Below are 23,275 nucleotides of genomic sequence, written 5' to 3'. Positions count from 1 at the left end.
GTCAGTGTGTGTGTGCTTTCGGAGGCATCTGTTTGTTTACAATGGTCTGGTCAGTGTGTGTGTGCTTTCGGAGGCATCTGTTTAGAATGGTCTCGTCACTGTGTGCACTCGGTGGCATGTGTTTACAATGGTCTAGTCAGTGTGTGCACTCGGAGGCGTCTGTTTAGAATGGTCTAGTCAGTGTGTGCACTCGGAGGCGTCTGTTTACAATGGTCTGGTCAGTGTGTGTGTGCTTTCGGAGGCATCTGTTTACAATGGTCTAGTCAGTGTGTGCACTCGGAGGCATTTGTTTATAATGGTCTAGTCAGTTTGTGCACTTGGAAGCCTCTGTTTACAATGGTCTAGTCAGTGTGTGTACTCGGAGGCATCTGTTTACAATGGTCTAGTCAGTGTGTGCACTCGGAGGCATCTGTTCCCACATCTTGTGTTGTACTGAAAGGAAAATGTGCTCTTGAATGAGAGGGAAGAATTAGTAGTCATGCACCAAAATTGAATACGACAGTGCAGTGAATATGTCACCTCATAGAAATTTGAAAACCGGTAGATGTCATGGTGTGCCTTCGCTGATTTATTGAAGTTTCATTATAATCTGTCATCTCTACATGTATGAGATCAAGATCAGAAACAAAAAATTGACAAATTTCAAAGGCAGGAGAGGGAAGTTATGGTTGGAAAATGACACAAAACCCGACCATTTACTATTATAAATACATTGCTTCTGAACCGATGACAAATTTGTTAAAACAAATGCATTGTAATCTCAGATGTATTCTGAATTATTAATCTGACATTGTGCTTCAAAGATCTGATTTTAGCCTGTACAGTTGTTTTCATCTCTCCTCCTTGCGCTCTGATAAAATTCCCAATCTGCATCTCTGCTTATCTATTGCAACAAGTGGGAATTACTGCAAAGCAATTTGAATGGAAACTGAAGCAGAATGCTGGCATTTTAGGTCAGGCAGTTAATATCGCAAAATAATTAAAGTAATCACAAAGCTGGGCCATGTATTATTCTAAACTACAGAATGTACTATTTAATTGGATGCTTCAAATAGCCATCTACCCTTGGGCTTATCAAGAGTAAGTTTAGTGTCATTTTCAATTAAAGATTTTCCATTGAGGACGACGAGTCTTCTTCATTCCCTCTCTAAAATGCATGATGGATTGAAAACACTAAAAGATTGTTATGCCACAAAGGTTTGGAATATCTGAAGGATTTGGAATTTGTTGTTGAAGTACTCTGAGTATGAGAAGAGTAATGTGTTAAAAAGTGATCAGACATCAATGTAAATTTAGATTAGATTATCTACAGTGTGGAAACAGGCCCTTCAGCCCAACAAGTCCACACCGGCCCTCTGAAGAGCAACCCACCCAGACCCATTCCCCAACATTTACCCGTTCACCTAACACTACGGGCAACTTACCATGGCCAATTCACCTGACTTGCACATCTTTGGACTGTGGGAGGAAACCGGAGCATCCAGAGGAAACCCATGCAGATATGGGGAGAATGTGCAAACTCCACACAGACAGTTGCCTGAGGCAGGAATTGAACCCGGGTCTCTGGCGCTGTGAGGCAGAAGTGCTAACCACTGAGCCACCGTGCCGCCCAAAATGTGTTTAATCTCATTTAGTCTCATCACCAGTCTAAACTTTGGTATTGTTATGTAAGTATACACTATGAACAATATTGAGAACAGTCCATAGTCCCAATATAAAATTCACTAATAAGGAATGATTTTACAGTTACTCACTCCCAGTGCAGAGACTTGGCCATTGGGAGTGAATAACAGACATCTAAGGATGCCCTCTGCCCAGCTTTCCATTTATAAAATTAATGTATGGAGGATAATGTGGGGCTAACCCACAATTTCCAGCTACAGTTCTGGCCCATGAGACTGTGCTTTAGCTGGGTGTTTTTAATAGACATGCACTGAGCAAGCTTCATATTTGACAGAAACAGAAGTGCTCATCATGTGCTGTGGTATCACTAGTTTCAACAATTGTGTAAATTGTGAGAGTGTTCTTCAGTTTATCTAAAACGTGACCACAAAGTCAGTTGGTACATTTTTCTACAACAGGCTGCCAAGCAAAGTGAGATTCCAAGCCTCTACGTTTATGGATTTTCCTGTGTGATGAATGAGTCGATTAATGTTATTGGTGCCTTATAAGGGCACTAACAGGAGTTAATGAGCCAGCCATTCCGCTGTGATGTACAATAAAGCTGCTCATTGCTTTAATTAAACCAATTTGGGACAATAGAAAATAATCTGTCCCTTTCTTCAATCTTTTATCTTTCCATTACTCCACCACTTTAATCCTTCCACAGCCAAAAAGAAAGCAGAATGATGGTTAATCACAGGAGACACCCAAACCCTACTTAACTTATTGTTAGTTTGATGCAAACTGCTGTTTAGAACTATGTTGATGAATATGTATAATGTAAAAGGCTTTTAAATGTTCTGCTGACTTCCTAAATTTGCAATCACTTCTACTAGTAACAAAATATCTAGAGACATGCGTGAAATAGTTATGTGCCATTGCTACCACTATAAGATCATATAGATAACATTTACTGGTGAGATGGGGATTCAATACAATTGAATCATTAAATCTCCTTTGAAATTGACTGGCATTATCAATTCCCTTGTCCAGCCCACTAACTGATTCATGCATTTTAAAAGATGGAAATTTCCCAGATTTGAAAGCTATCCAATCTTGATGCAATAAATAATTTATGGAGGTTGTTAACACTTTAAAAAACATTATTGATCTGTCTTTCCTGCTGATTAGAGCTTTTGAACAAAGGAATGGAAAAGCTAACAAAACCAATGGTGCGGAGCTAAACGTTTAGTCCTCCTTGAAAAGCAATGGGTGTAATTGGAGATTGTTCCGTGCTGATTTAAATGTTACATACAGTTTAGTCAGCAAATAAAATTGCAACAGGTACTGTGTACCTTGGTTAGTAATCTCAGAAAAGACGAAAAGGCCAACATTCTGTGTTATTAATGCCCAGTGTCATCATCCAGGACAAAGTAACCCTCTTGGTTGGCACCTCATCCACTACCTTCAATATCCACTCCCTCTACCACCTATGCTCACTGCTTGCAGTGTGCATCATTTACATATTACATTGAAAATCCTTACACTGCACCTTCCAAACCCACAGCATCTGCCATCTAGAAGGACAGGGACTGCAGATATACGGAAACAGCACCACCTGCAAGTTCCCCTTCAAGTCTCACATCATCCTGACTTTGAACTATATCGTTGTTCCTTCAACATTGCTGAGTCAAAATTCTGGAAATCCCTTCCTAACAGTGCTGTGGATGTACCTATACCACATGGGCTGCAGCAATTCAAGAAGGCAGCTCACCGCTGGGGCAATTGGGGATGGACAATAAATGCTACCTTGATGGTGAAACCATGAATGAATTAAAAAGATGAGGTTTAATTTTGTACTTAGTTTCTAGGCACAGTGGATCGCTGATCAGGAGGACACTAATGAATCCCTTTCTATTTGCATTCCAAAATGGTTATCTGTTTGGGGGTGTGACCAGTTTTCTATCTGCTGGGGCAATTCCGACTACCTTGAGAATTCTGATTGTCTTCTCTTGACTAGCCAAGGGAACTCACACCGGCTAACAATTCCCAGGAAAGCTCATGGAGCTTGTGAAGCTAAAAGTATTTTAAAAACTTCAATAATGTGGGAAAGAAAGTATCCTGATAATTTTTAAGAAGCTACACAATTCAAAACTTTCTTCTTTCAGAGGGTCCTCACCGGAACGCCCTTTCTCTGTTAGATCATGCATGTATATTGCATCTTACCAGCTTCAGGTTCCTCCTCTCAGGTATACAGATTAGTTGGAGGCTGTACTCCCATGATGATAATGGGGGATTCGGTGATGGTAACACCATTGACTATCAAAGGGTGATGGCTAGATTGTCTCTTATTGGAGAAGGCCATAGCCTGGTATTTGTGTGGCAAGAATGTTACTTGCACTTGTCAGCCCAAGCCTGGATATTGGCCAGATCCTATGGCATTTGAACATGGACTGCTTCAGTATGTGAGGAATCGCAAATGGTCCTGAACATTGTGCAATCATTGGCGAACATCCCCACTTCTGACCTTATGATGGAGGGGGAAGTTCATGAATGAAGCACTTAATGATGGTTGAGCCTCAGACTCTACCCTGAGGAACTCCTGCAGGGATCTCCTGGAACTGAGATGACTGACCTCCAGCAACCACAACCATCTCCTTATGTGCCCAGGTAGGACTCCAACCAGCAGAGAATTTGCCCCCAATTTCCATTGATTCCAGTTTTGCTCAGGTGCCTTGATGCCACACTCCAATCGAATGGTGGGGTGCAAGGGCTGTCACTCTCACCTCACCTCTGGAGTTTAGCTCTTGTGTCCATGTATGAATCAAGGCTGTAATAAGGTCAGGAGCTGAACAGCCCTGGTGGAATCTAAACTGGGCATCACTGAGCAGGCTATTGCTGAGCCGGTGCTGCTTGATAGCACTGTTGATGACACCATCCATCACTTTACTGATGATCAAGAGTAAACTGATGGGTCGGTAATTGGTCAGGATGGATTTGTCTTGCTTTGTATGTACAGGACATACCTGGGCAACTTTGCATATTGTCAAGTAGATGCCAGTGTTGTAACTGTACTGGAACAGCATGGCTAGGGCAGCGGCAAGTTCTGGAGCACAAGGCAATTGTTTGAATATTGTAATGGCCCAGAGCCTTTGCAGTGTCATGTGCCTCCAATTGTTTCTTGCTATCATATGGAGTGAATAGATTTTGGCTGAAGACTTGTCTCTGTAATGCAGGGTACCCTGAAGGAGATGGGTCATCCACTTTGGACTTCTGACTGAAGATAGCTGTGAATGCTTCAGTCTTAACTTTTTCAAAACATCATCCATCTTCCTCCTCCATTTCCGCCATCTACAGTCAGACTTCACCAACAGAGTTATATAACCCTAACCTACCTCTTTCAGCATTCCGCAGAGACCATTCCCTCGGTGAGTCCCTCATTAGGTCCACTCCCCCACCCACCCATCAACCCACCCTCCACTCCCGGCACTTTCCCTTGCCACCGAAAGAGGTGTAAAACCTACGCCCCTACCTCCATCCTTCCCTCCATCCAAGGCCCCAAAGGAGCCTTCCACATCCTACAGAGATTTTCCTGCACCTCCAAACACCTCATCTACTGTGTTCGTTGCTCTCGGTATGGTTTCTTCTACATTGGGGAGACAGGATACCAACTTATGGAACATTTCAGGGAACATCTCTGGGACACATGCACCAAGCAACCCCACCACCCTGTGGCCGATCACTTCAACTCTTTCCACCCTCCCCACTTGGCCAAGGACATGCAAGTCCTAGGCCTCCTCCATCGCCAAATACTAGCCATCCGATGACTGGAGGAAGAACACCTCATCTTCCACCTTGGGTCCCTCCAAACAGAATCAACATCGATTTCACCAGTTTCCTCATCTTCCCTCCTCCCACCTCATCCCAGATCCAACCCTCCAACTCAGCATTGCCCTCTTGAACTGTAGTACCTGTCCATCTTCCTTCCCACCTGTCCACTCCTCCCTCCACTCCAACCTATCGCCATCACTCACCCCACCTTCATCCACCAATCACAGTCCTAGCTACCTTCCCCCAACCCGACACCCCCACTTATCTCTCCCCCCACTTGCTCACCACCCCCGCCCCCTCCACACTCCTGATGAAGAGAGTATTCTCAAAATGTTGAGACTACTGCTTCTTGGATGCAGTCTGACCTGCTATGCTTTTCCAGCGTCACACTTCTTGACTCTGATCTCCAGCAACTGCAGTCCTCATTTTCTCCTCCTTTTTCAAAAGCCTCATTCTGAACTTAGTTTAATGAGCATAAACTAAACAAGGGCTGATAGATAAAACTGCATCAAGTTGTTCATGCTTTAGCTAGGAAGACCTTAAACTTACAACATACCTTTACAACCTAAGGTACTTCATGTTTGGAAGTTTCTTTAAATTGTCCCTGTATGTAGACAAACCTCAGTCCACCCTGAGCAGCAGAGTCCCACAAACAAAAAGGAGATTTGTGAGGGATTAATCTGCATTGGGTGATTGTGGTTGAAATGTTGGCTAATGTACCAAAAGAACTTGCGGCTGTTTGAAGCTGACATCCACTTGACGTGGCCAATTGCTTTACCAGCCCCTCTGATGTCCATTGACAGGATGTGTCGTTCTTATTGTGATTGCCAACTCGTGGCAGGATGGTAGTCACCTTGCCATCAATCCAACATTTGCAGGGACTGTGGCTCAGAGAATAAGCAGCAATATTACAGCCCCAATTCTATGACCAGCATTGTCTGCAAGTTTGGCTTTCTACAGTAAGTACTGTACTTATTGCCGTCATTGCTGAAAGTGTTGGTCAGTTCATAGAGGGTTTTTTCATCTTTCTATGTTGGTTCTGTAACATTCCTGAACATAAAGAGGGCTGTAATATTTTTGCTCCTGCAACAAGAAAACAGAGACAGAAATTTTCTCAGCTTCACATCTCGATTTCAAAATTGCAGCTGCCTCTCCAAATCACAAATGTACAAATGATTCCTCACCTTTGTCGCCCCCTCAGTCCTGTTGAAAATTATGCACGATGGGTTCAAGAACAGGAATGCTGATCTCTGGCATCATTTTGACTAAGCTAGAGTCCGCTCAAGAATTCAGGTCTAAATCTTTGCAGATGGTTACAAAGCTGAGTAAAGAATAGAATTTAAAGGCAAATAGATGAACTCAATGAAGATGAGGGAACAGAGAAAAAGTAGTGAATTAGAATGAGGAGCTTGCTCATACAGACTGTTCAGTTCAAAAAGCCTGCTTAAATACTGACATTTCTCTGATCTATGAGCTAATTGTGATGGAACTCCCCTTGTGGTATTAAAGTCATCGTTCCATGTTTGAAAAAAATTAAGAACATAAAAGATTCCGAAATCAATTCTCATAACAAAGCAATTTGCAAGCATTCTTCCGAAATACAGCTGAACTGTTTTTCCATTTATACAAGAGAATTATTTGAAGAGCACAGTGCTTGATCCCTATCCGGTACATGAATTCTACAAGCTCTAGGGAAATTAACAAGGACCTGTTATCTGAAACCAATTCATGAGGATTTCCCTGCCTTGTGAAAACAAAGGAGACAAACCTGAATAATTCTTCATGCCTTGTGAAACGTGGCAACTTTAGGCCACTTAGCTTGGTCAAATTCCACTCTCCTAAGTGTATTCATGCTGTTTTTGCTATGGGTTTTATGGTATAGGAATAGTGAAGAGGTATAACCACAACTAACTAGTGTTTTGGCATTCTATAGCTAACCAGTTATGTTGAGAAATCATTTTTGAGCCAAGATTATAGCTTACTATATCTTTGCCTCTCTCTGTGATATTGAAGTGTTTTCCAAATCAGGTCAATCACCTTTGAAGAATTATACTCATGATCAAAAGATAAGAATCTCAAAATTACCCTAAACAAATGGAAGCTGTTGAGCTTGCTTTTGTTTCAAGTACATTGCAAGTTCAATGTAGAGCAACCAAATAAATTGCAAATTTGTTTATAACAAAGGGATCACACTGCTCCCCCAAATCAAAATCCACCTAAATATGCACCTACTTCAGTGTTTCAGCATTTCAGTTAAAGTTATATGACAACTGGTTATAACTTGGTCAGTTGGTCAAGAATGGAGTAACAGCACTTCATGCCCTGTTTTCACCCTAACCTTCTGGCTACGGTTATGCCTGGGGATAATACAATTATAATATGAATCAAGCTACTAGTATAAGCACTGTGCAGTGACTTAATTAAAGCTGCAAGTAATACATTTTCAGTAGAAGGTCCTCTAAATCCAATCTCATGAACAGTACTATCCCCCAGGATCAACTGAGCAAATTAAGATGTGGGGTGATATGGTGGCAAAGTGTTAGCACTGCCGCCTCACAGCGACAGGGACCTGTGTTCAATTCCCCCCTCAGTGACTGTCTCTTTGCATTTTGTACATTCTCCCTGTGTATGCATTTTCCTTCATGTACACTGTTTTTTTTCCCATAGTCCAAATATGTGCAGGATCGGCCATGCCAAGTTGTCCATAGTGTCCAGCGATGCCTAGGCTAGGTGGATTAGCCATGGAAAATGCAGAGTTACAGGAATAGGGTACAGGGGGATGGTTCTGGGTGGGATGCTCTTTGGAGAGTTGGCATGGAGTTGATAGGCTGAATGGCCTGCTTCCACACTATAGGGATTCTATGCGCTCATGGTGAATTAGCTGAGGTCTCTATTTGTAACAGCCACATGTTTTAAATGGCTAAATTCAATTGACATATAAATCAGACGCAATCCATAGCAGTATTATGCATTCACCTTGCGTGAGAGGTAAGGCCAATTTAAATGTTATTTGATTGTTTGTGAAGTTCAGCTCTAATGTAGTCCAACTTTAATGTGGCTTCACTTCATGGACCTTGATACTCACATTATTTTAGACTTCCACTCTGTATATGCCATTCCTATTTTGAAATTGGTGTTGAATTTACTTCAACCACCCTTTCATCAAATGCAATCCAGATCACAGCTGACTTCTCAAAAACTGCTCTTTCTCCCTTCTGCTGCCTTCAGTTTACATTATCAACCCTTTTGCCAGTGAAAACAGTTTCACCTATTTACACAATTAAAGTCCTTCGTAACTTTACACTCTTTCCTTAACTCTCTCCTTGAGCTGTCCACAAAGAACAACCCCAGCTTTTATAGTCTCTCCACATGACTGAAGTCCCTTACTCCTGAGAGCTTTTGAATGAGCCTCCTCTCCACCCATTCCGAGGCCTTAACATTTAAATGTGCTCCCTTCAAGGATGCAATACACAATATAAAGGTCTAACATGTCTCCCTTGCTTTTGCTACTACACCAATAGTCCAGTATTCTTTTCCAATAGCCCTAACAACTTGTTCTGCCATCTTCAAATGTTTGTGCCTGCGAAGACCAGTCCTGCTGTCTGATTCCCTTTAAAATTGACCTGTAAATATTGTGCCAAATGTACTCAACAGAAACGGTAATTTGCTGAGCAGGGAATCAGTTCTAATCCATTTCCCTATGATTTTCTAGCCACTGTGGCTTTCATCAATACAACTTCCCAAGGACAAGGAAGATGTGCATTTATCTACCACTTTTCATGAGCACCAAATATTCCAAGCACTTAATAACCAATTAAGTATTTTTGTTGTCATTGTTATAATGTAGTAATGTTGTAACATGACAGCCAAATTTGCACACAGCAAACTCTCAAACAGTAATGTAATAATGATGGAATAATCTGTTTTGTTTAGTGCTGAATGAGGGATAAATATTGCCAGGACACTATGGATAATTCCACCATTCTTCTTTAAAATAGTGTTATGGCATCTCTTGTGTCCACTTTAGATGTTTGGCCAGGTGTCACATTTCATCTGTCCAGCACTGTCTAGCACTCCTTCAGCACTGCATTGGAGTGTCAGCCTTAATTTTTGGATTAAGACCTGCAGTCAGTCTTAAACCTGGAACGTTGCGCCTGTCAACTGAGCAGTGGCAGACAGAAGAAGGTCAATGCATATAGCAACTGAAACACAAGATTGCTACTCTGAAATAGTGTTAAAAATCAAGATCAGTCATATTAACTGTCTCTGCATCATCTGAACCAAACCCAAGTAAAATTTAGCAACTTTTTTGTTTCTATTTGATGTTGACTATTAACTTGAGTAAGCAGTTAGAGTATGTCACAAAGCTAGTTCTTTTTTTTCTAAAAGCTGTTGCTTGGCTCAAGGAGACTCTGTCCTTGATTGTTTTCAGAGGGGTAATAAACCAGGCCAGACTCCGATCAGTCAAGTTTGGTACAGAGATGCAAAGGATTTTGAGAGGCCTTTTGTTTATATGTAAACAGATGAGACTTCAGGCCAAAGTGGTCATGTTTTAGAAGTGATCTGTATAATGAAAGGGGAGTGGTCAGCTGTCTAGCTGAGCAGTTTAGTTCAGTGCAGAACTGGTTGAGAGTTCAACAGTGAGCTGTGTGGAAACTCTCTCTTCTGCCCTTCTCACTTCAACTGAAAACATCTGACCCTTTTTTGTGCTGTGTTTTAAAGGGGGTTTGCTTATTGGGACTGTTGTGTATATTCAGAACAGCATATTTAAGTCTAGTTTGGATAGACCTGAGTTCTGTTGGGGTTCTTTATTCTGTTCTTCTTATTTCATTGCGCAATTTTGTGAATACAATTTTTTGTCTGTTTTAAACCTGGTAGTCAACCTCGCTAACCTAATCCAGGTAATTTTCATTGTGCATTTACTAAAACAAATTGCAAAGTTATGGTCTGGGCTGCCTGCTTAAGAATGCTTTGAGTGGTCTGGCCTAGTCCATAACAAGTGCCATGTTAAATATGTAACTGATATATCTTACCGCGCTGGGAATCCATATTAATTTGACAATAAGCACATTTTCTATCTCATATTTATTCACACAATGTTTTTTTACTGCAGCAAAGTTCTTCTTCCCATAGCAGAGTATTCCCTCTGCATCAAAAATTGTTCATTTTAAATTATTAAATCCAGCATTGCTATTTCAAGCCATTATTCATGCAAGTTTTATTAAAGTGCAAAAGATTGTTGGCACTTAACATTGGGCACACAGCGAAGCAGAATAGTTGAGCAGCAAGGGACGTAAATTCTCTAAATAAAAACCAAAAGAACTGTGGATGCTGGAAATCAGAAACAAAACCAGAACCTGCTGGAAAAGCTCAACAGGTCTAGCAGGTCCTGGACACTATGGATAATTTCAGTATGGCCAATCCACCTAACCTGCGCATCTTTGGAATATGAGAGGAAACCGGAGCACCCAGAGGAAACCCACAAACTGCTCAGTATTAACTTTATTCCTGTCTAATAGGGTTATTTTTCCCAATAGGGTTGGGAGCACATTTTTGTTTCTGATCCTAGTTGAGGTAAATGCATGACAGCCATTATTTGATAAAATCAAACAAGACCTTCAAAGGTGGGAGGTATTTCCAGTCTCATGGTTGGGTCGGATAGCACTGATTAAGATGAATATTCTCCCCCGTTATACCCTATACGGATGTTCCCCCTGATTTTCAATAAGCAAACATTCAGGACACTGAATGGCTAGTTCAGCTCCTTGATTTGGCATTGTAAGTGACATTTGCAGAAGGAAATCAATTACTGGGTCATCACTGTGATTACTGTCCCATCAAGGAGGGCATCTAGGAGGGTCGTGTTGCAGAGCTCCGCACCACAGCACAAGCAGGACGAACTTCTAACCCGCTCAACCTGAACCATTCTGATATCCTGGGACTCTGGAAAGGTCATCGAGTTCACAGGAAACTGTGAAAGATCAAATCACCTGCATTTTCGCTGTCCAGAGATGCTGAAAAAGGGAAGCAGAGCGTCCGAGGCCAGGTCTGAGTCAACGTCCTCGTCCTCTCTTGATGAGGTTTCATCATTATAGAGATACGGAGAGAATCATGGAAGCATCCAGAATCCGGGGAAGGATCTGAAAGCCCTATTTTACGAGAGCTCTTGAGATCATGTTCTTCTAGTACTTCTCAGTGGCAGTGATCCAGAAAAGAAAATCCTGTGACACTGTCAAGAGAAGACTGAAGGAGCTTGGGATGCAATGCTCTCTGCGATATCCGGCCGTGCTATGGTTCACCTGAGATGGATCCGTAAATCTCTTTGAGATGTTGGAGAAGGAGAGAGACTTTGTGGACAAATTAACCTAACCTGAACAATTTAGTATGTGCAAATAGTAGTGTTGTTTGGGTATGTCTTTATCTTTTTTTCTTTAAAAACAGAGGAAGTCTGGTTGGGGCTTTCTTTTCCTTTTTTTTTCTATTGGTAATAATCTGGTTTAAACTATGTTTGGCAGTGGTTGAGTTGTGTACTTTCAATTTCTAAGTTAAATTATGCCAAAGGATTCTCTTTAAAACATTTTTCTTTATTCACGTTGCTATTCCACGGTGTATTTTCTTTTTTTTCTGTTTGTCTTTGTGGTGCGGCTCTAGCTAGGAGGAGGGAAAATGGTTGGGATGGCTAGATGCCTACTTATGGGCAATTTATACCCAGTTCAGGGATTTAAATGCCTGGGCTGCAGTCTTGGCAGTGGGATGGGAAATTGGGTTTTGGGATGGGTAGTTGCCCTGTTTTGGCAGGGGATGAGTTCCCCTATTCAGCACCATTGACGCTTTAAATGTTGATTTGTTTTTTGGTTTTTGTTGTATATAATCTTTGATTTGCCCGTAGTGTTAGGTAAGGGGTAAATGCAGGGGTATGGGTGGGTTGCACTTCGGCAGGGCGGTGTGGACTTGTTGGGCCGAAGGGCCTGTTTTCACACTGCAAGTAATCTAATCTAATCTAATCTTGTGACACTAAGGCTCGGCGATTTATGGTTCAAGTTCCTCCTGTCTGGAAATTAAATCTTACTGCAGAAGGTTATGGCTAATGACCAGATTAATGGTGTTCCTGGAATATCAAGGGGAATCACTCACCAATTAAGAAGAGGAAGGTATTTTCGAGTCTTAGAAAGGAAAAGGTGGATATTGCTTCATTACAGGAGACACACATGGATGATAGGGAGCATTTGAAACTACACCAGAATGGCTTTGATTGTGTTTACTTCTCATCTTTTAATACCAGATGTAGGGGAGTGGCTATATTGGTTAGGAGGAATCTCCCATTTAAGTTACTAGAGTGTGTTAAAGACACAATGGGACGTTTGTAATTCTCAAAGCACTGATAAACAGGGAAGAATATGGTGTTTTAAATGTTTATTGCTCTCCAGCCCATCCCCTCAATTTTTTGGTAGATGCGTTCTCTAAACTGATCAGTCTTGAATCCTGGCATATCATTATAGGGGGAGATTTTAACTGTCTCATGGATCCCACAGTAGACAGGATGCCCAAAGGCCTTCCAATACCCTCTGTACAAACTAAACAATTAGTGGATCTGTGTGTGGAGTTAGGGTTGGTGGATGTCTGGAAGCGTCTCCACCCTACAGGCAGGGATTTTACATTTTTTTTCCAATCCACACAGATGTCACACCAAGATTAATTTTTTTTCTGACCCCTGCGCCAACCCTGGACTTGGCAGCATCTTGTACGATCGGTAATATTACCATCTCTGATCAGGCTCCAGTGTACCTGTTGGTTAAGATTAAGGACGCTGTAGTGGGCCTGAGGCACTGACGAATGGATCCCTTTATCCTCAAGGATAATACGTTTGTGGAGTACTTCTCTAGGGAATTTCAGGCATTCCTAGACATTAACTTAGGCTCGGTTTCTAGCCCATCTGACCTTTGGGAAACTGCCAAAGCCTATACCGGGGTTTTGTTATCTCCTACTCTGCCAGTAGGAAGCAGCAGAGGGTGAGCAGCAACGTCTCCTTGAAGCACGATTGAAGGCAGCCGAGAAGGCTTACTTTGACAGGCCCTCATTGGTCAAGCCACAGAGGATTACGGCGCTGTGGTCTGCAATGAATTCTGTGCTCACGCAGACAGCAAAGAAGGAGCTTAATTTTGCAAAGTAAAGGTTATAAAAGCATGGTGACAGGTAAGGCAAATACTTGGTGTATCTCGTCAGGAAAAGGAATATCCCTCAAGCCACTACGACAATTAGGCAAGGTTTTGGCACCTAACATGAGACTCCAAAAAGATTAATGTGGCATTTCAGAAATATTACTCTAAGTTGTACCAGTCTGAAGATTGTGAGGAGGGGTGGGCCAAAATTGAGTTTTTTTAAGGATCTGGAACTCCCAAGCATGACCCTCGAGCAAGAGGTTTTTCTCAATGCCCCCTTATCAGAACAAGAGGTGCAGGAGGCTGTGAAGTACCTTCAGAGTGGCAAGGTGCCTGGTCCTGACAGACTTCCCAGCAAATTCTATAAGGAATTTATAAACATATTGTCAGGTCCAATGCTCAGCATCTTTAATGACTCATACAGCCATGATTGTCTCCCACCATCTCTGAGAGACGCCAATATTTTGCTTATTCTTAAATAAAGGGAAGGTCCCGGAGGACTCTAGTTCGTACAGGCCCATTTCACTCTTAAATGTAGACTTTAAAATCCTCTCTAAGACTCTTGCATTAAGGCTGGATACTGTGTGACCTTCTATTGTTAAAAAGGATCAGGTGGGCTTCATAAAGGGCCGCAGATCCTCCAATAATGTTAGGAGGCTGTTTAATGTAATTCAAGCATGTCAACAACAATCAATACAGGGCTTGGTGATTTCTTTGGATGCAGAGAAGGTATTTGACCGAGTTGAGTGGCCGTACCTTTTCTATACTCTGGAGTGGTTTGGTTTGGGCAAAGCCTTTATAAGATGGGTAAAGGTTCTCTACAGTGACCTTCTCACTGCAGTCATCACCAATGAGGTGCGATCAAGCCTAGATGCTGCCTGACCTGCTGCGCTTCTCCAGCAACACATTTCCATCAAAGCCTTTATAAGATGGGTAAAGGTTCTCTACAGTGACCTTCTCACTGCAGTCATCACCAATGAGGTGCGATCAAGCGATTTTACCATTTTTAGGGGCAGCCAATAGGGCTGTTCCCTTTCGCCATTGCTTTTTACGTTTTTGATTGAACCATTGGCGGGAGGCCATTTGTGGGGATCCCAATATGTCAGCTCCAGAAGTGGGGTCAAAATTACATGAGATTTTGTTGTACGCGGACGATGTCCGAATTTTTTTGTCAAATCCAGCAGTTTCAGTGCCTCGCCTGATACAATGCATCAGTGCATTTGGCGCCTTTTCGAGGTGCAAGATTAATCTTGCAAAATCAGAGGCTATACCGATGGGTGGTCTTACGAAGGTGCTAGATCTTGAGGGCGAATATTGATTCCCATTTAAGTGGTCACAGGGTGGGGTTTGTGTATTTGGGCATATTCATCACTCCAGTTCTGGATTGGCTGTTCAAAGCTAATTTTGTTCAATTATTTGACAAAGTCAACAAGACCTTCAAAGATGGGAGGCACTTCTGATCTCATGGTTTGGTCGGATACTGCTTATTAAGATAGGGTTTGTTATACCCTATACGGATGTTCCCCCTGATATTTGATAAGCAAACATTCAGGAGACTGAATGGCCAGTTCAGCTCCTTTATTTGGCATCGTAAGCGGCCCCTCATTAAATTAGCTAAACTGCAATTGCCTCACAGATTGGGGGAGTGGATCTCCCGGACATAAAACGCTACCAACTAAGCCTACGTGAATGATTGGGCCTGCGAAGATGCTCTTTCAATATGGTTAGAAATCGAAGCCTCCCAGGCAAGATGACCTCTTCCTGGCTTGCTGTTTTGGACAAAATGAGGACAATTAGGGAATATTGCCATAACCCAATAGTTATCAATACTGTTAAAGCATGGAAGGCAATTCGGCAGAGGGAAGGCTATATTGGCAAAACATCTCCTCTTTCACCTATTGTGGGTATGCTGGGTTTTCAACTGGGGATGATAGATTCAGGATTCAAGCATTAGGCAGCTAGGGGTGTGTCTTGCATGGATGATTTATTTGAGGGAAACACAATGATGTCCGTTGATCAGTTAGCATGAAAATAGGAGGGTGCTCTGTGCTAAGAGTACACTCTGTCAGCACTATATATCATCAATTGGGGGGCGGGGGCGGGTGGCCCCTCAGATGAGTTTGATTGACTCTGCAGGGTATGGGAGAGAGAGTTAGAGTTAGGGGTTGAGGTTTCTTCAGAGGCATCGGAAGATATTTGGGTAAACGCTAGAAAGATATCCGTTTGCAATCGGACCCATGCACTACAGTTGAAGATTCTTCAGGTTGGCAGAAGATTGTTATGGAGCATATTCCCTTGGACTTTCTCACAAGTATGGGACACTACAAAGCTGAGAATTTTTATAAGACATGGCCGCCCTTTTTGGAATCCTGGACACAGATTTATCTGCCCCACTAATAAGAGCTTTTATATATGTAACAGTTGTGTTGTATGAGTTCAATATCTAGGGAGCAGGAACTGTGAACGTATGATGCCTTGTTTGGCTGAGTTGGGTTATTACTATCTCTTAGTTTGTTGTTAGTTATTATTTAGTTAGTTAAACAGTTATTTGGTTTGTTTTATTATATATTTTTCTATATATATTTATACATTTGTACATGAGGGCGGGTTGGGTTTTTTTCCAACTTTTTTGTGTTTTTTTCTTTGTATTGTTTTGCATTTGTTGTAATATTAGAAAAATCTGTTTTTTCAATAAAAATATATTTTTAAAAAAAGGAGGGTGTATAAGTTCTGAGGGTGGAAACTGGATGTGAGAGGTCTCATTCCCAGAGAGAATCTCAATTATGACTACTTCACCTGTTTTTTCCAACTTTTTTGTGTTTTTTTTCTTTGTATTGTTTTGAATTGCATTGTTTTGCATTTGTTGTAATATTAGAAAAATCTGTTTTTTCAATAAAATATATTTTTAAAAAAAGGAGGGTGTATAAGTTCTGAGGGTGGAAACTGGATGTGAGAGGTCTCATTCCCAGAGAGAATCTCAATTATGACTACTTCACCTGCAAAATGTCCTATTGCCTTGCACTGACCATGACACTGACTCCAGGCCTCCCCACACACTCCTTATCCCCTCCAAAATCCCAAGAGCTCTGCTTCCACAATGGTGCAAGACATGAGCTATTCTTTGCTGAATCCCTGTTTCAATACTGAGGATTGAATAGCTGAGACTTTAATCAATGGTATTCTGTAGGGCAGCTACATCATTCAATCAGATGAAGGTGCTGACACACATGGGGCCAGTGCATCTCTGAAGAAAACTGTACTTTGGCGAAATGCCCAGTTACCCTTGAAATTGCCTGTCTGCTGGTACCACTTGAATGACCTCATTCTGCCTTCAGAAAGGTCATCTGAGAAGTTGCAAAACGGAAGGTGACTGGTACACCACCCACTTGTGCAAAATCATTGGCATGTGCTCTTCAGAACTGGCGTCCGTGGCAAAGTTCAACCCAAGATCTCAGGCTCTGCCTCCCAGCAGTATCACCTTCTCCTGCAACTTGCACAGGGGAATGGACAGCACTGCCTGTGACTGTGAAAATCATAGTGACCCTTCGATTTTACATGGAGTGGGAAAGGAATATTTCTAGGCTACAAGTGATTATTCTTCAGAGGCACTACTTTGGCTGCAAAGAGATGTCCTGAAATGGTAATAATTGCTATATAAATGCAAGCTCGCACTTTCATCTCTTTAAAATATCCATGAAACATACGATTACGTTTTACAGAAATAAATCAATGTCTGTAAAGCACCATAAATACTGCAGCGTTCAATTTATTCCATGTGTTAGTTTAGCTGAAACACTGTGTAGACTTTAAATAGTTTGGCCCATTCAGAATCTGTAACTTATTTATTGGTTTTATTTTCAGTGGAGATGACTGTCACATGTTCCAGACTAGAAAATGAATATAAATTCTAGGACTAATCACACAGTAAATAATTTAAAATATGGAGCATCAAGAGGTGCCCTTGTGGACATGCTCTGAGTACATGAACAGCAGGCAATCTTTAATTTCATTTAACATTCTACCCTCACATATTCTATCCTTGTAACCTTGAAGTCATTTAAACTGTGTTTGTCTTTCGTAGTGCTACTCATGGTTTCCTATCACCACTCGCTGACTCATAGGAGCACTGTGATGTTAAAAAGCTCAGCCTTGTTTTCTGGCCCCACTCCTCCATGTAATCTTCTCCAGCTCTACACCACTCTGAGATGTCTGGCTTCAATCAAACTCTGACCTCCAGAGTGTTCCCAATGGCTCCATTGCTGGTGGCTGGCCTTTGTTTGCCAGGGCGGTGAGCACTGAAGTTCCCTCCCTGAACCTCTTTGCCTCTCTACGTTGCTATGGTTTTTAACTTCAATGAAGGATTGAAATAATCTCACAAATAAGAAGGTGACGTTTGAGAACATTGGAGAAAAAAATCAGTGCCTCTGCTGTGTTGTGTCATACTCAGAATGTTTAGTCTCTTGCTTACTGCATGTTATTTTTTTTCTTTACTATATTCGACTTTTAATACTCTGAGCTTGAGCCTATTCTGCAGTTAATAATGCACGCTGCTAGTGGGACCACATGACATGGGGTGGGATATTGTAATCCTTTGATGTGGTCTTTGAAAGTTTACCAGAGGGCTAATACTGAGTTTAGTTTAGCAGAAGGATTAATTACCTTTGCAATAACACTGTTTCTTCAATTTAGTGTTTCCTCTCATTTATTAGTGAGAATAAACTCCGCTATACTGAATGCTATTCGTAAGTGAGCACATTGGATATAACAGTTCTTATTAAATATTTTGGAATCAGACTCCAGTCATAGATATAAAAAACACTCCTTTATGTGGCATTGGGTTAGCACTGAGATGGACACATACAGACAATAAAATCCAATCTTCAATTCAGGCCTGTGGCCAGCCATGTTTGATTTCAACATTTCTGGGCGAGATCAAGAAAGAATCAGCCATGACTCCTACACCTAATTTCTATCCAGTGATACTTAACACAAGTCCATTTGAGCATGGATTAATTTTGTATCATTCCCAATGTGATATAGTTTGCGAGTGCTGGTCTCGAGTCAATTGTAAAAGACAATCAGCTGGCAGACTTACTTGGAGACCAGGCAAAGGAACAGGCTTCTCTGAAAATACACATACTCAAGGAAATATTCTGGTGGTGGCTGCTGATCATACATTGCTAAAGAGCCATTTCTGAGAATGGATGGCATTTGGGGAAAGCTCTTCATTCCAGCCTGCTCATGGTTCTGTCTTCACAGATGGAAGAGATTTAGAAAAAAAAAAGTGTAATAAAAATGAAGAGTTCAAACGCTTGCAGAAGTGTGCCTCATGAAGTCACCATAATACTGTATCATCACCTGGGTTGAGATGTCATGTTGCTTTGGAAAGCTTTGCAAGGTTGGTGTTCCCCAGCATAAAAACTAATAAAGAAACAGGACTGCAGTCATCAAGCTGTGCTTTTCAAAAAAGAAATGTTTGGGAAATGCCTGGTTTTGAATAATGTTGATGCAAAAATGAGAATAGATTTTTAACTGGAGCAGCAAAAAATGAGAAAATATTCAGGATCGGCAAAAATATCAGCGTCAGCATGCGGTTCAAACAGGGCAAAGGAAAAGGAATTATCCAGTTTCAATTTCAATTTATCTATGTTCGCAACCTGTTATAACGTATGGCAGGAGCCTGATGTCTGTTGCAGTCCACCCTGATAAGCCCTGTCAGCACAACAACAGTAGAAGAAATTAACATTTCTGGATATCGCTTGGGGTAATATATCGTATCGAAGGCAGTAGAATCTATGAAACTAAAGAGAATAGCTTGTCTCTGGTAAGACCATGTCTTGATTGTCATCTGAACAGAATGAGAACAATAATTGATCATTCCAAAGTCCTCTTGATGTTGGCAATTTGTTATCACTGAAAGTTGACTCCAGTATTTTCACTTGACAGGCTGTCGTTCCAACATAATCTGACACTTGCATTTGATTCTCATTTTTGCTATTGATATGTAAAACTGCAAAAAATCCCATGGTGCCTTGCACACATTATTTTGAAAATGTGTTTAGTCAGGTTATGCATTGACTGTCAGAGGCACTGGCATATTGTATTTGTGCTTCACCAACTTCATACCTGTTTTTCAGCAAGAGATTGAAGATGATTCCATGAATCAACAGCAAATATTGGACTGACACTACTTTGCCGTGATCATATAAGATTTAATGGGTTTAAAGTGTTGTTGTTTGACCTGATTATTGGGTGGGAAGCAAGGACCAAAGTATCAGTTAGAGTATTTATCCTGAGCTTTGTTGAAATTATCTGTGCTGTAAAATTTTGTCCTTCAAACTCAGTGGTATTAGAACATATTCACAGAAGCAGTTTTTTTAGCAGCTCCTAGTTGTAATGTGTTATTTTTTAAAAATGCTCCTGTTTACCTTGTTATAACATTAAATAAACTGGTTTAATAGCTTTGAGAGAATTTGCATTTGGTATTTTTTATTAAATTGATATTAAAATTGGAGAATTGCTCAATATTCCCAATACCAAATGAGACATCTTTGCAAAATTATCTAATTAACATAGAAAATTAGCTATCCGGGGTGATCTGAATTGGATTAGTTTCCACAAAATAATTGAACGCCTGAATTGGGTGTAAATTAGATTCTTCAGATGCTGTCCCTTTGCAACATCCAGACACACAATGATATAATGTGTCGCTGTAAGAGGCTGACTCTTTTTGTTAACTATTAGATCCTTCTCTGGGCTTCTGCAGAGAGGAAACTCTCTGACCTACTAGAGTTCACATGCATGTATTTTGGAAGCTTGCTTTGTAATTTTATACATTAGTTGCACCTGCATTATGGCATGCACATAAATACATGAAGCACTGAGGCACTGAAAGTTTATTGCCTCAACAATGGTCTGACTTTTGGAGATAATGTGGAAGTGCCGGTGTTGAACTGGAACGGGCACAGTTAAAAATCACCACAACACCATATTATAGTCCAACAGTTTACTTGGAAGCACTAGCTTTCAGAAAACTGCTCCTTTGTCAGGTAGCCAGTGGGGCAGGATCATAGAACACAGTTTAGAGTAAAAGATCAAAGTGTCATACAACTGATGCCATGTATTGAACAAACCTAGATGGCGCTTAAGTCTTTAATCACTTAGAATGGAGATGCAGGTTTTGATTGATTAATATGTAAATCCCACAACTTCTTTCAAGTCCCAGTCCTGAGATAACTTAAGATGACATCTCAAGCTCAGGCAAGGCATTAAAAGTGTGAGGTTAGAGTCTGTATGCATTCCAACCTTGAGTCAGACTGGTTATATTTCCAAAGTAGGAATTTGTAAAATATCACATGGACTGACTGCCTACATATTGTGTGCTTTTGAACAAAATAAAATGTACCTGCAAATACAATCTGCAACTGCAAATTCTCCCCATAGACTTGAATGTGTGTATGTGTGTGTCTGAGAGGGAGACAGAGTATGTGTGTGTGTCTGTGCATGCTTGCTTAAGGGATGCATGAGTGTGATGGAGTATATGTCTGAGAGTGTGTGGGTGTGTGTGCATGCTTGATTAAGGGATGCATGAGTGTGATTGAGTATATGACTGAGAGTGTGTGGGTGTGTGTTTGTGCGCTGGTCTGAGAGAGGATATGCATGAGTGTGTGAGTATGATTGTGTGTAAGAGTATGTGTGGGTGTGTCTGAGATAGAGTCTGCATGAGTGTGTGAATATAATCATGTGTAAGTGTGTGTGAGTGTGTATAGTGTAGTGAGGTCACCTGTAGTGTGACTGACCCCAAGGTCCCAGTTGAGGTCATTTTCATTAGTACTGAACTTGGGCTATCAGCTTCTGCTCAGCGACTCTGCATTGTTGTGTACCCAAAGTTTGCCTTGGAGGATTGTCACCCGAAGATCCGAGACCGAATGTCCCTGACCGCTGAAGTGTTCCCCGACTGGGAGGGAACACCCCTGTCTGGTGATTGTTGCCCCGTAGGTATTTTTTTTCTGTTTATGTCTTTTTTTTGGAGCAAACTTTGTTTAAATAATAAAAACTGAAGGCATGCATCCCTTTCCTCTCTCCCAAAGGCTTGGGAGGACTGCTGCATGTCCTTGGTGGAGTGGGAGGGGGAGTTGAAGTGGTTGGCCACAGGGCGGTGGGGTTGTTTGGTGTGTGTGTCCGAGAGATGTTCGCTGAAAAGCTCAGCGAGTCTGCCGACAATACAGCATCAATGTTCACTTCCAGAACTAGAGGGCATAGGTTTAGGGTGAGAGGGGAAAGATATAAAAAAGATCTAAGGAGCACCTTCTTCACGCAGAGGGTGGTACGTGTATGGAATGAGCTGCCGAAGGAAGTGGTGGAGGCTGGTACAATTGCAACATTTAAAGTCATCTGGATGGGTATATGAATAGGAAAGGTTTGAAGGGGTACGGGCCGGGTGCTGGCAGGTGGGACTAGATTGAGTTGGGATATCTGGTCAGCATGGACGGGTTGGAAAGAAAGGTCTGTTTCCGCGCTGTACATCTCTATGACTCTATAAGTGAATCTAATTCTTCTTGATGGTTCAACTTTTGAAAGAAGCATTTCTGAGAATAACACTGCAGGTAACATAGATGACCTTCTAATTAAGAAAGATATTTGTCAGGAATATATTAATGTCGAAAGGAGGAGGTGTGCCTTGTTATATCTGTGGCTATTTGATTAGTCCGTTAATTGAATGCTAATCATTTTTGCACAATTTCTCATTAATTGGCAAAGTCACAATAAAGTGCTACAATGTGCTGGGTCCCATTGTTATTTCTTGCAGTAATTTGTAACAGGACACTTGTGAAGATAAAAGTGAATCTGGCCCATGAATGTCAAATAGATGTATGTCTAGGTTCTAATTTTTTTACTGATTTATTCATTTTACATAGGTTCTAATTTATTGCCAATTACTGTCTTTATTCAATGCAAAGAATGCAATGCTATGACTCTATGACTCCTGTTAATAAAGAATGGGACAAGTGTAAATGAAAGCAAAAACACGATAACTAAATTGAGAGGAAGCAAATTGCTAGTGAAGGAAATAAACCATATCTCTGTTTTTTCTATCATTATCCGTTGTGGAAAGAGTTGGTTAAAAGCAGCTGAAATAATTGTCCATATTATTCAAGAACTATCACAATCTGACATAATTCCTTTTACAAGGACTAAACTGTACTTTTTCACCTGGCATAAAAAAGCAGTCATATGCTAATATAGGTGTGAAAGTGTGTGCATTTTGTCATCTGGCATGAGTCTGTACTGTGTGGAGAACTTCTTTTAATCACACTTGCTAATGTGATTCCTATATTTACAAAGGAGAGTAAAACACGTTTGGACAATGAGAAAAAAAAAGCTTCATGACCAATGGTTGGAAAACATACGCAATTCTCATTTATACAGAGGAACCTCAATTATTCGGATATCAATTATCCGAATTTCAGATTGTCCGAAGAAGATCTCAAGGTCGGATAGAAACATTACACCAAAGACGTGTTTGCAACACTGATCACGTCTGTTTTTTTACAGTGATTAAAAGTGAGCTCAGCTTACTGAAATGCTGCTGAGAACAGGGGCTGGGTGGATGGGGTGTGGGTGCAGATGGGAGGGGCGGTGTTGCACGGATTTGATGGGCGGGTGGGATGCGGGGGTGGGCG

General features: G+C 41.3%; 2 protein-coding genes across 4 annotated transcripts in view; one reads left to right on the top strand and one right to left on the bottom strand.

The window, feature by feature from the left end:
- LOC122539251 overlaps positions 1 to 3,918 on the bottom strand; it is an 85,887-nt gene extending 81,969 nt beyond the window's left edge. The window contains exon 1 of the mRNA XM_043673953.1: positions 3,829 to 3,918. Within this exon, the coding sequence (XP_043529888.1) occupies positions 3,829 to 3,918 (90 nt within the window). The remainder of the gene's footprint in view (positions 1 to 3,828) is intronic.
- A 15,415-nt stretch (positions 3,919 to 19,333) lies between these two features.
- Positions 19,334 to 23,275, top strand: part of LOC122539414 (janus kinase and microtubule-interacting protein 1-like) — a 209,214-nt gene continuing 205,272 nt past the window's right edge. For all 3 annotated transcript variants that reach the window (XM_043674230.1, XM_043674229.1, XM_043674231.1), the window contains exon 1: positions 19,334 to 19,416. The gene's annotated coding sequence lies outside the window, so the exon portion shown is untranslated. The remainder of the gene's footprint in view (positions 19,417 to 23,275) is intronic.

The sequence above is a fragment of the Chiloscyllium plagiosum genome, chromosome 32, assembly GCF_004010195.1.
Source record: "Chiloscyllium plagiosum isolate BGI_BamShark_2017 chromosome 32, ASM401019v2, whole genome shotgun sequence".
In the NCBI taxonomy this organism is placed as follows: Eukaryota; Metazoa; Chordata; class Chondrichthyes; order Orectolobiformes; family Hemiscylliidae; genus Chiloscyllium; species Chiloscyllium plagiosum.
The sequence above is the reverse complement of the archived record's forward strand: the minus strand, read 5'-3'. Positions and strand labels throughout refer to the sequence as shown.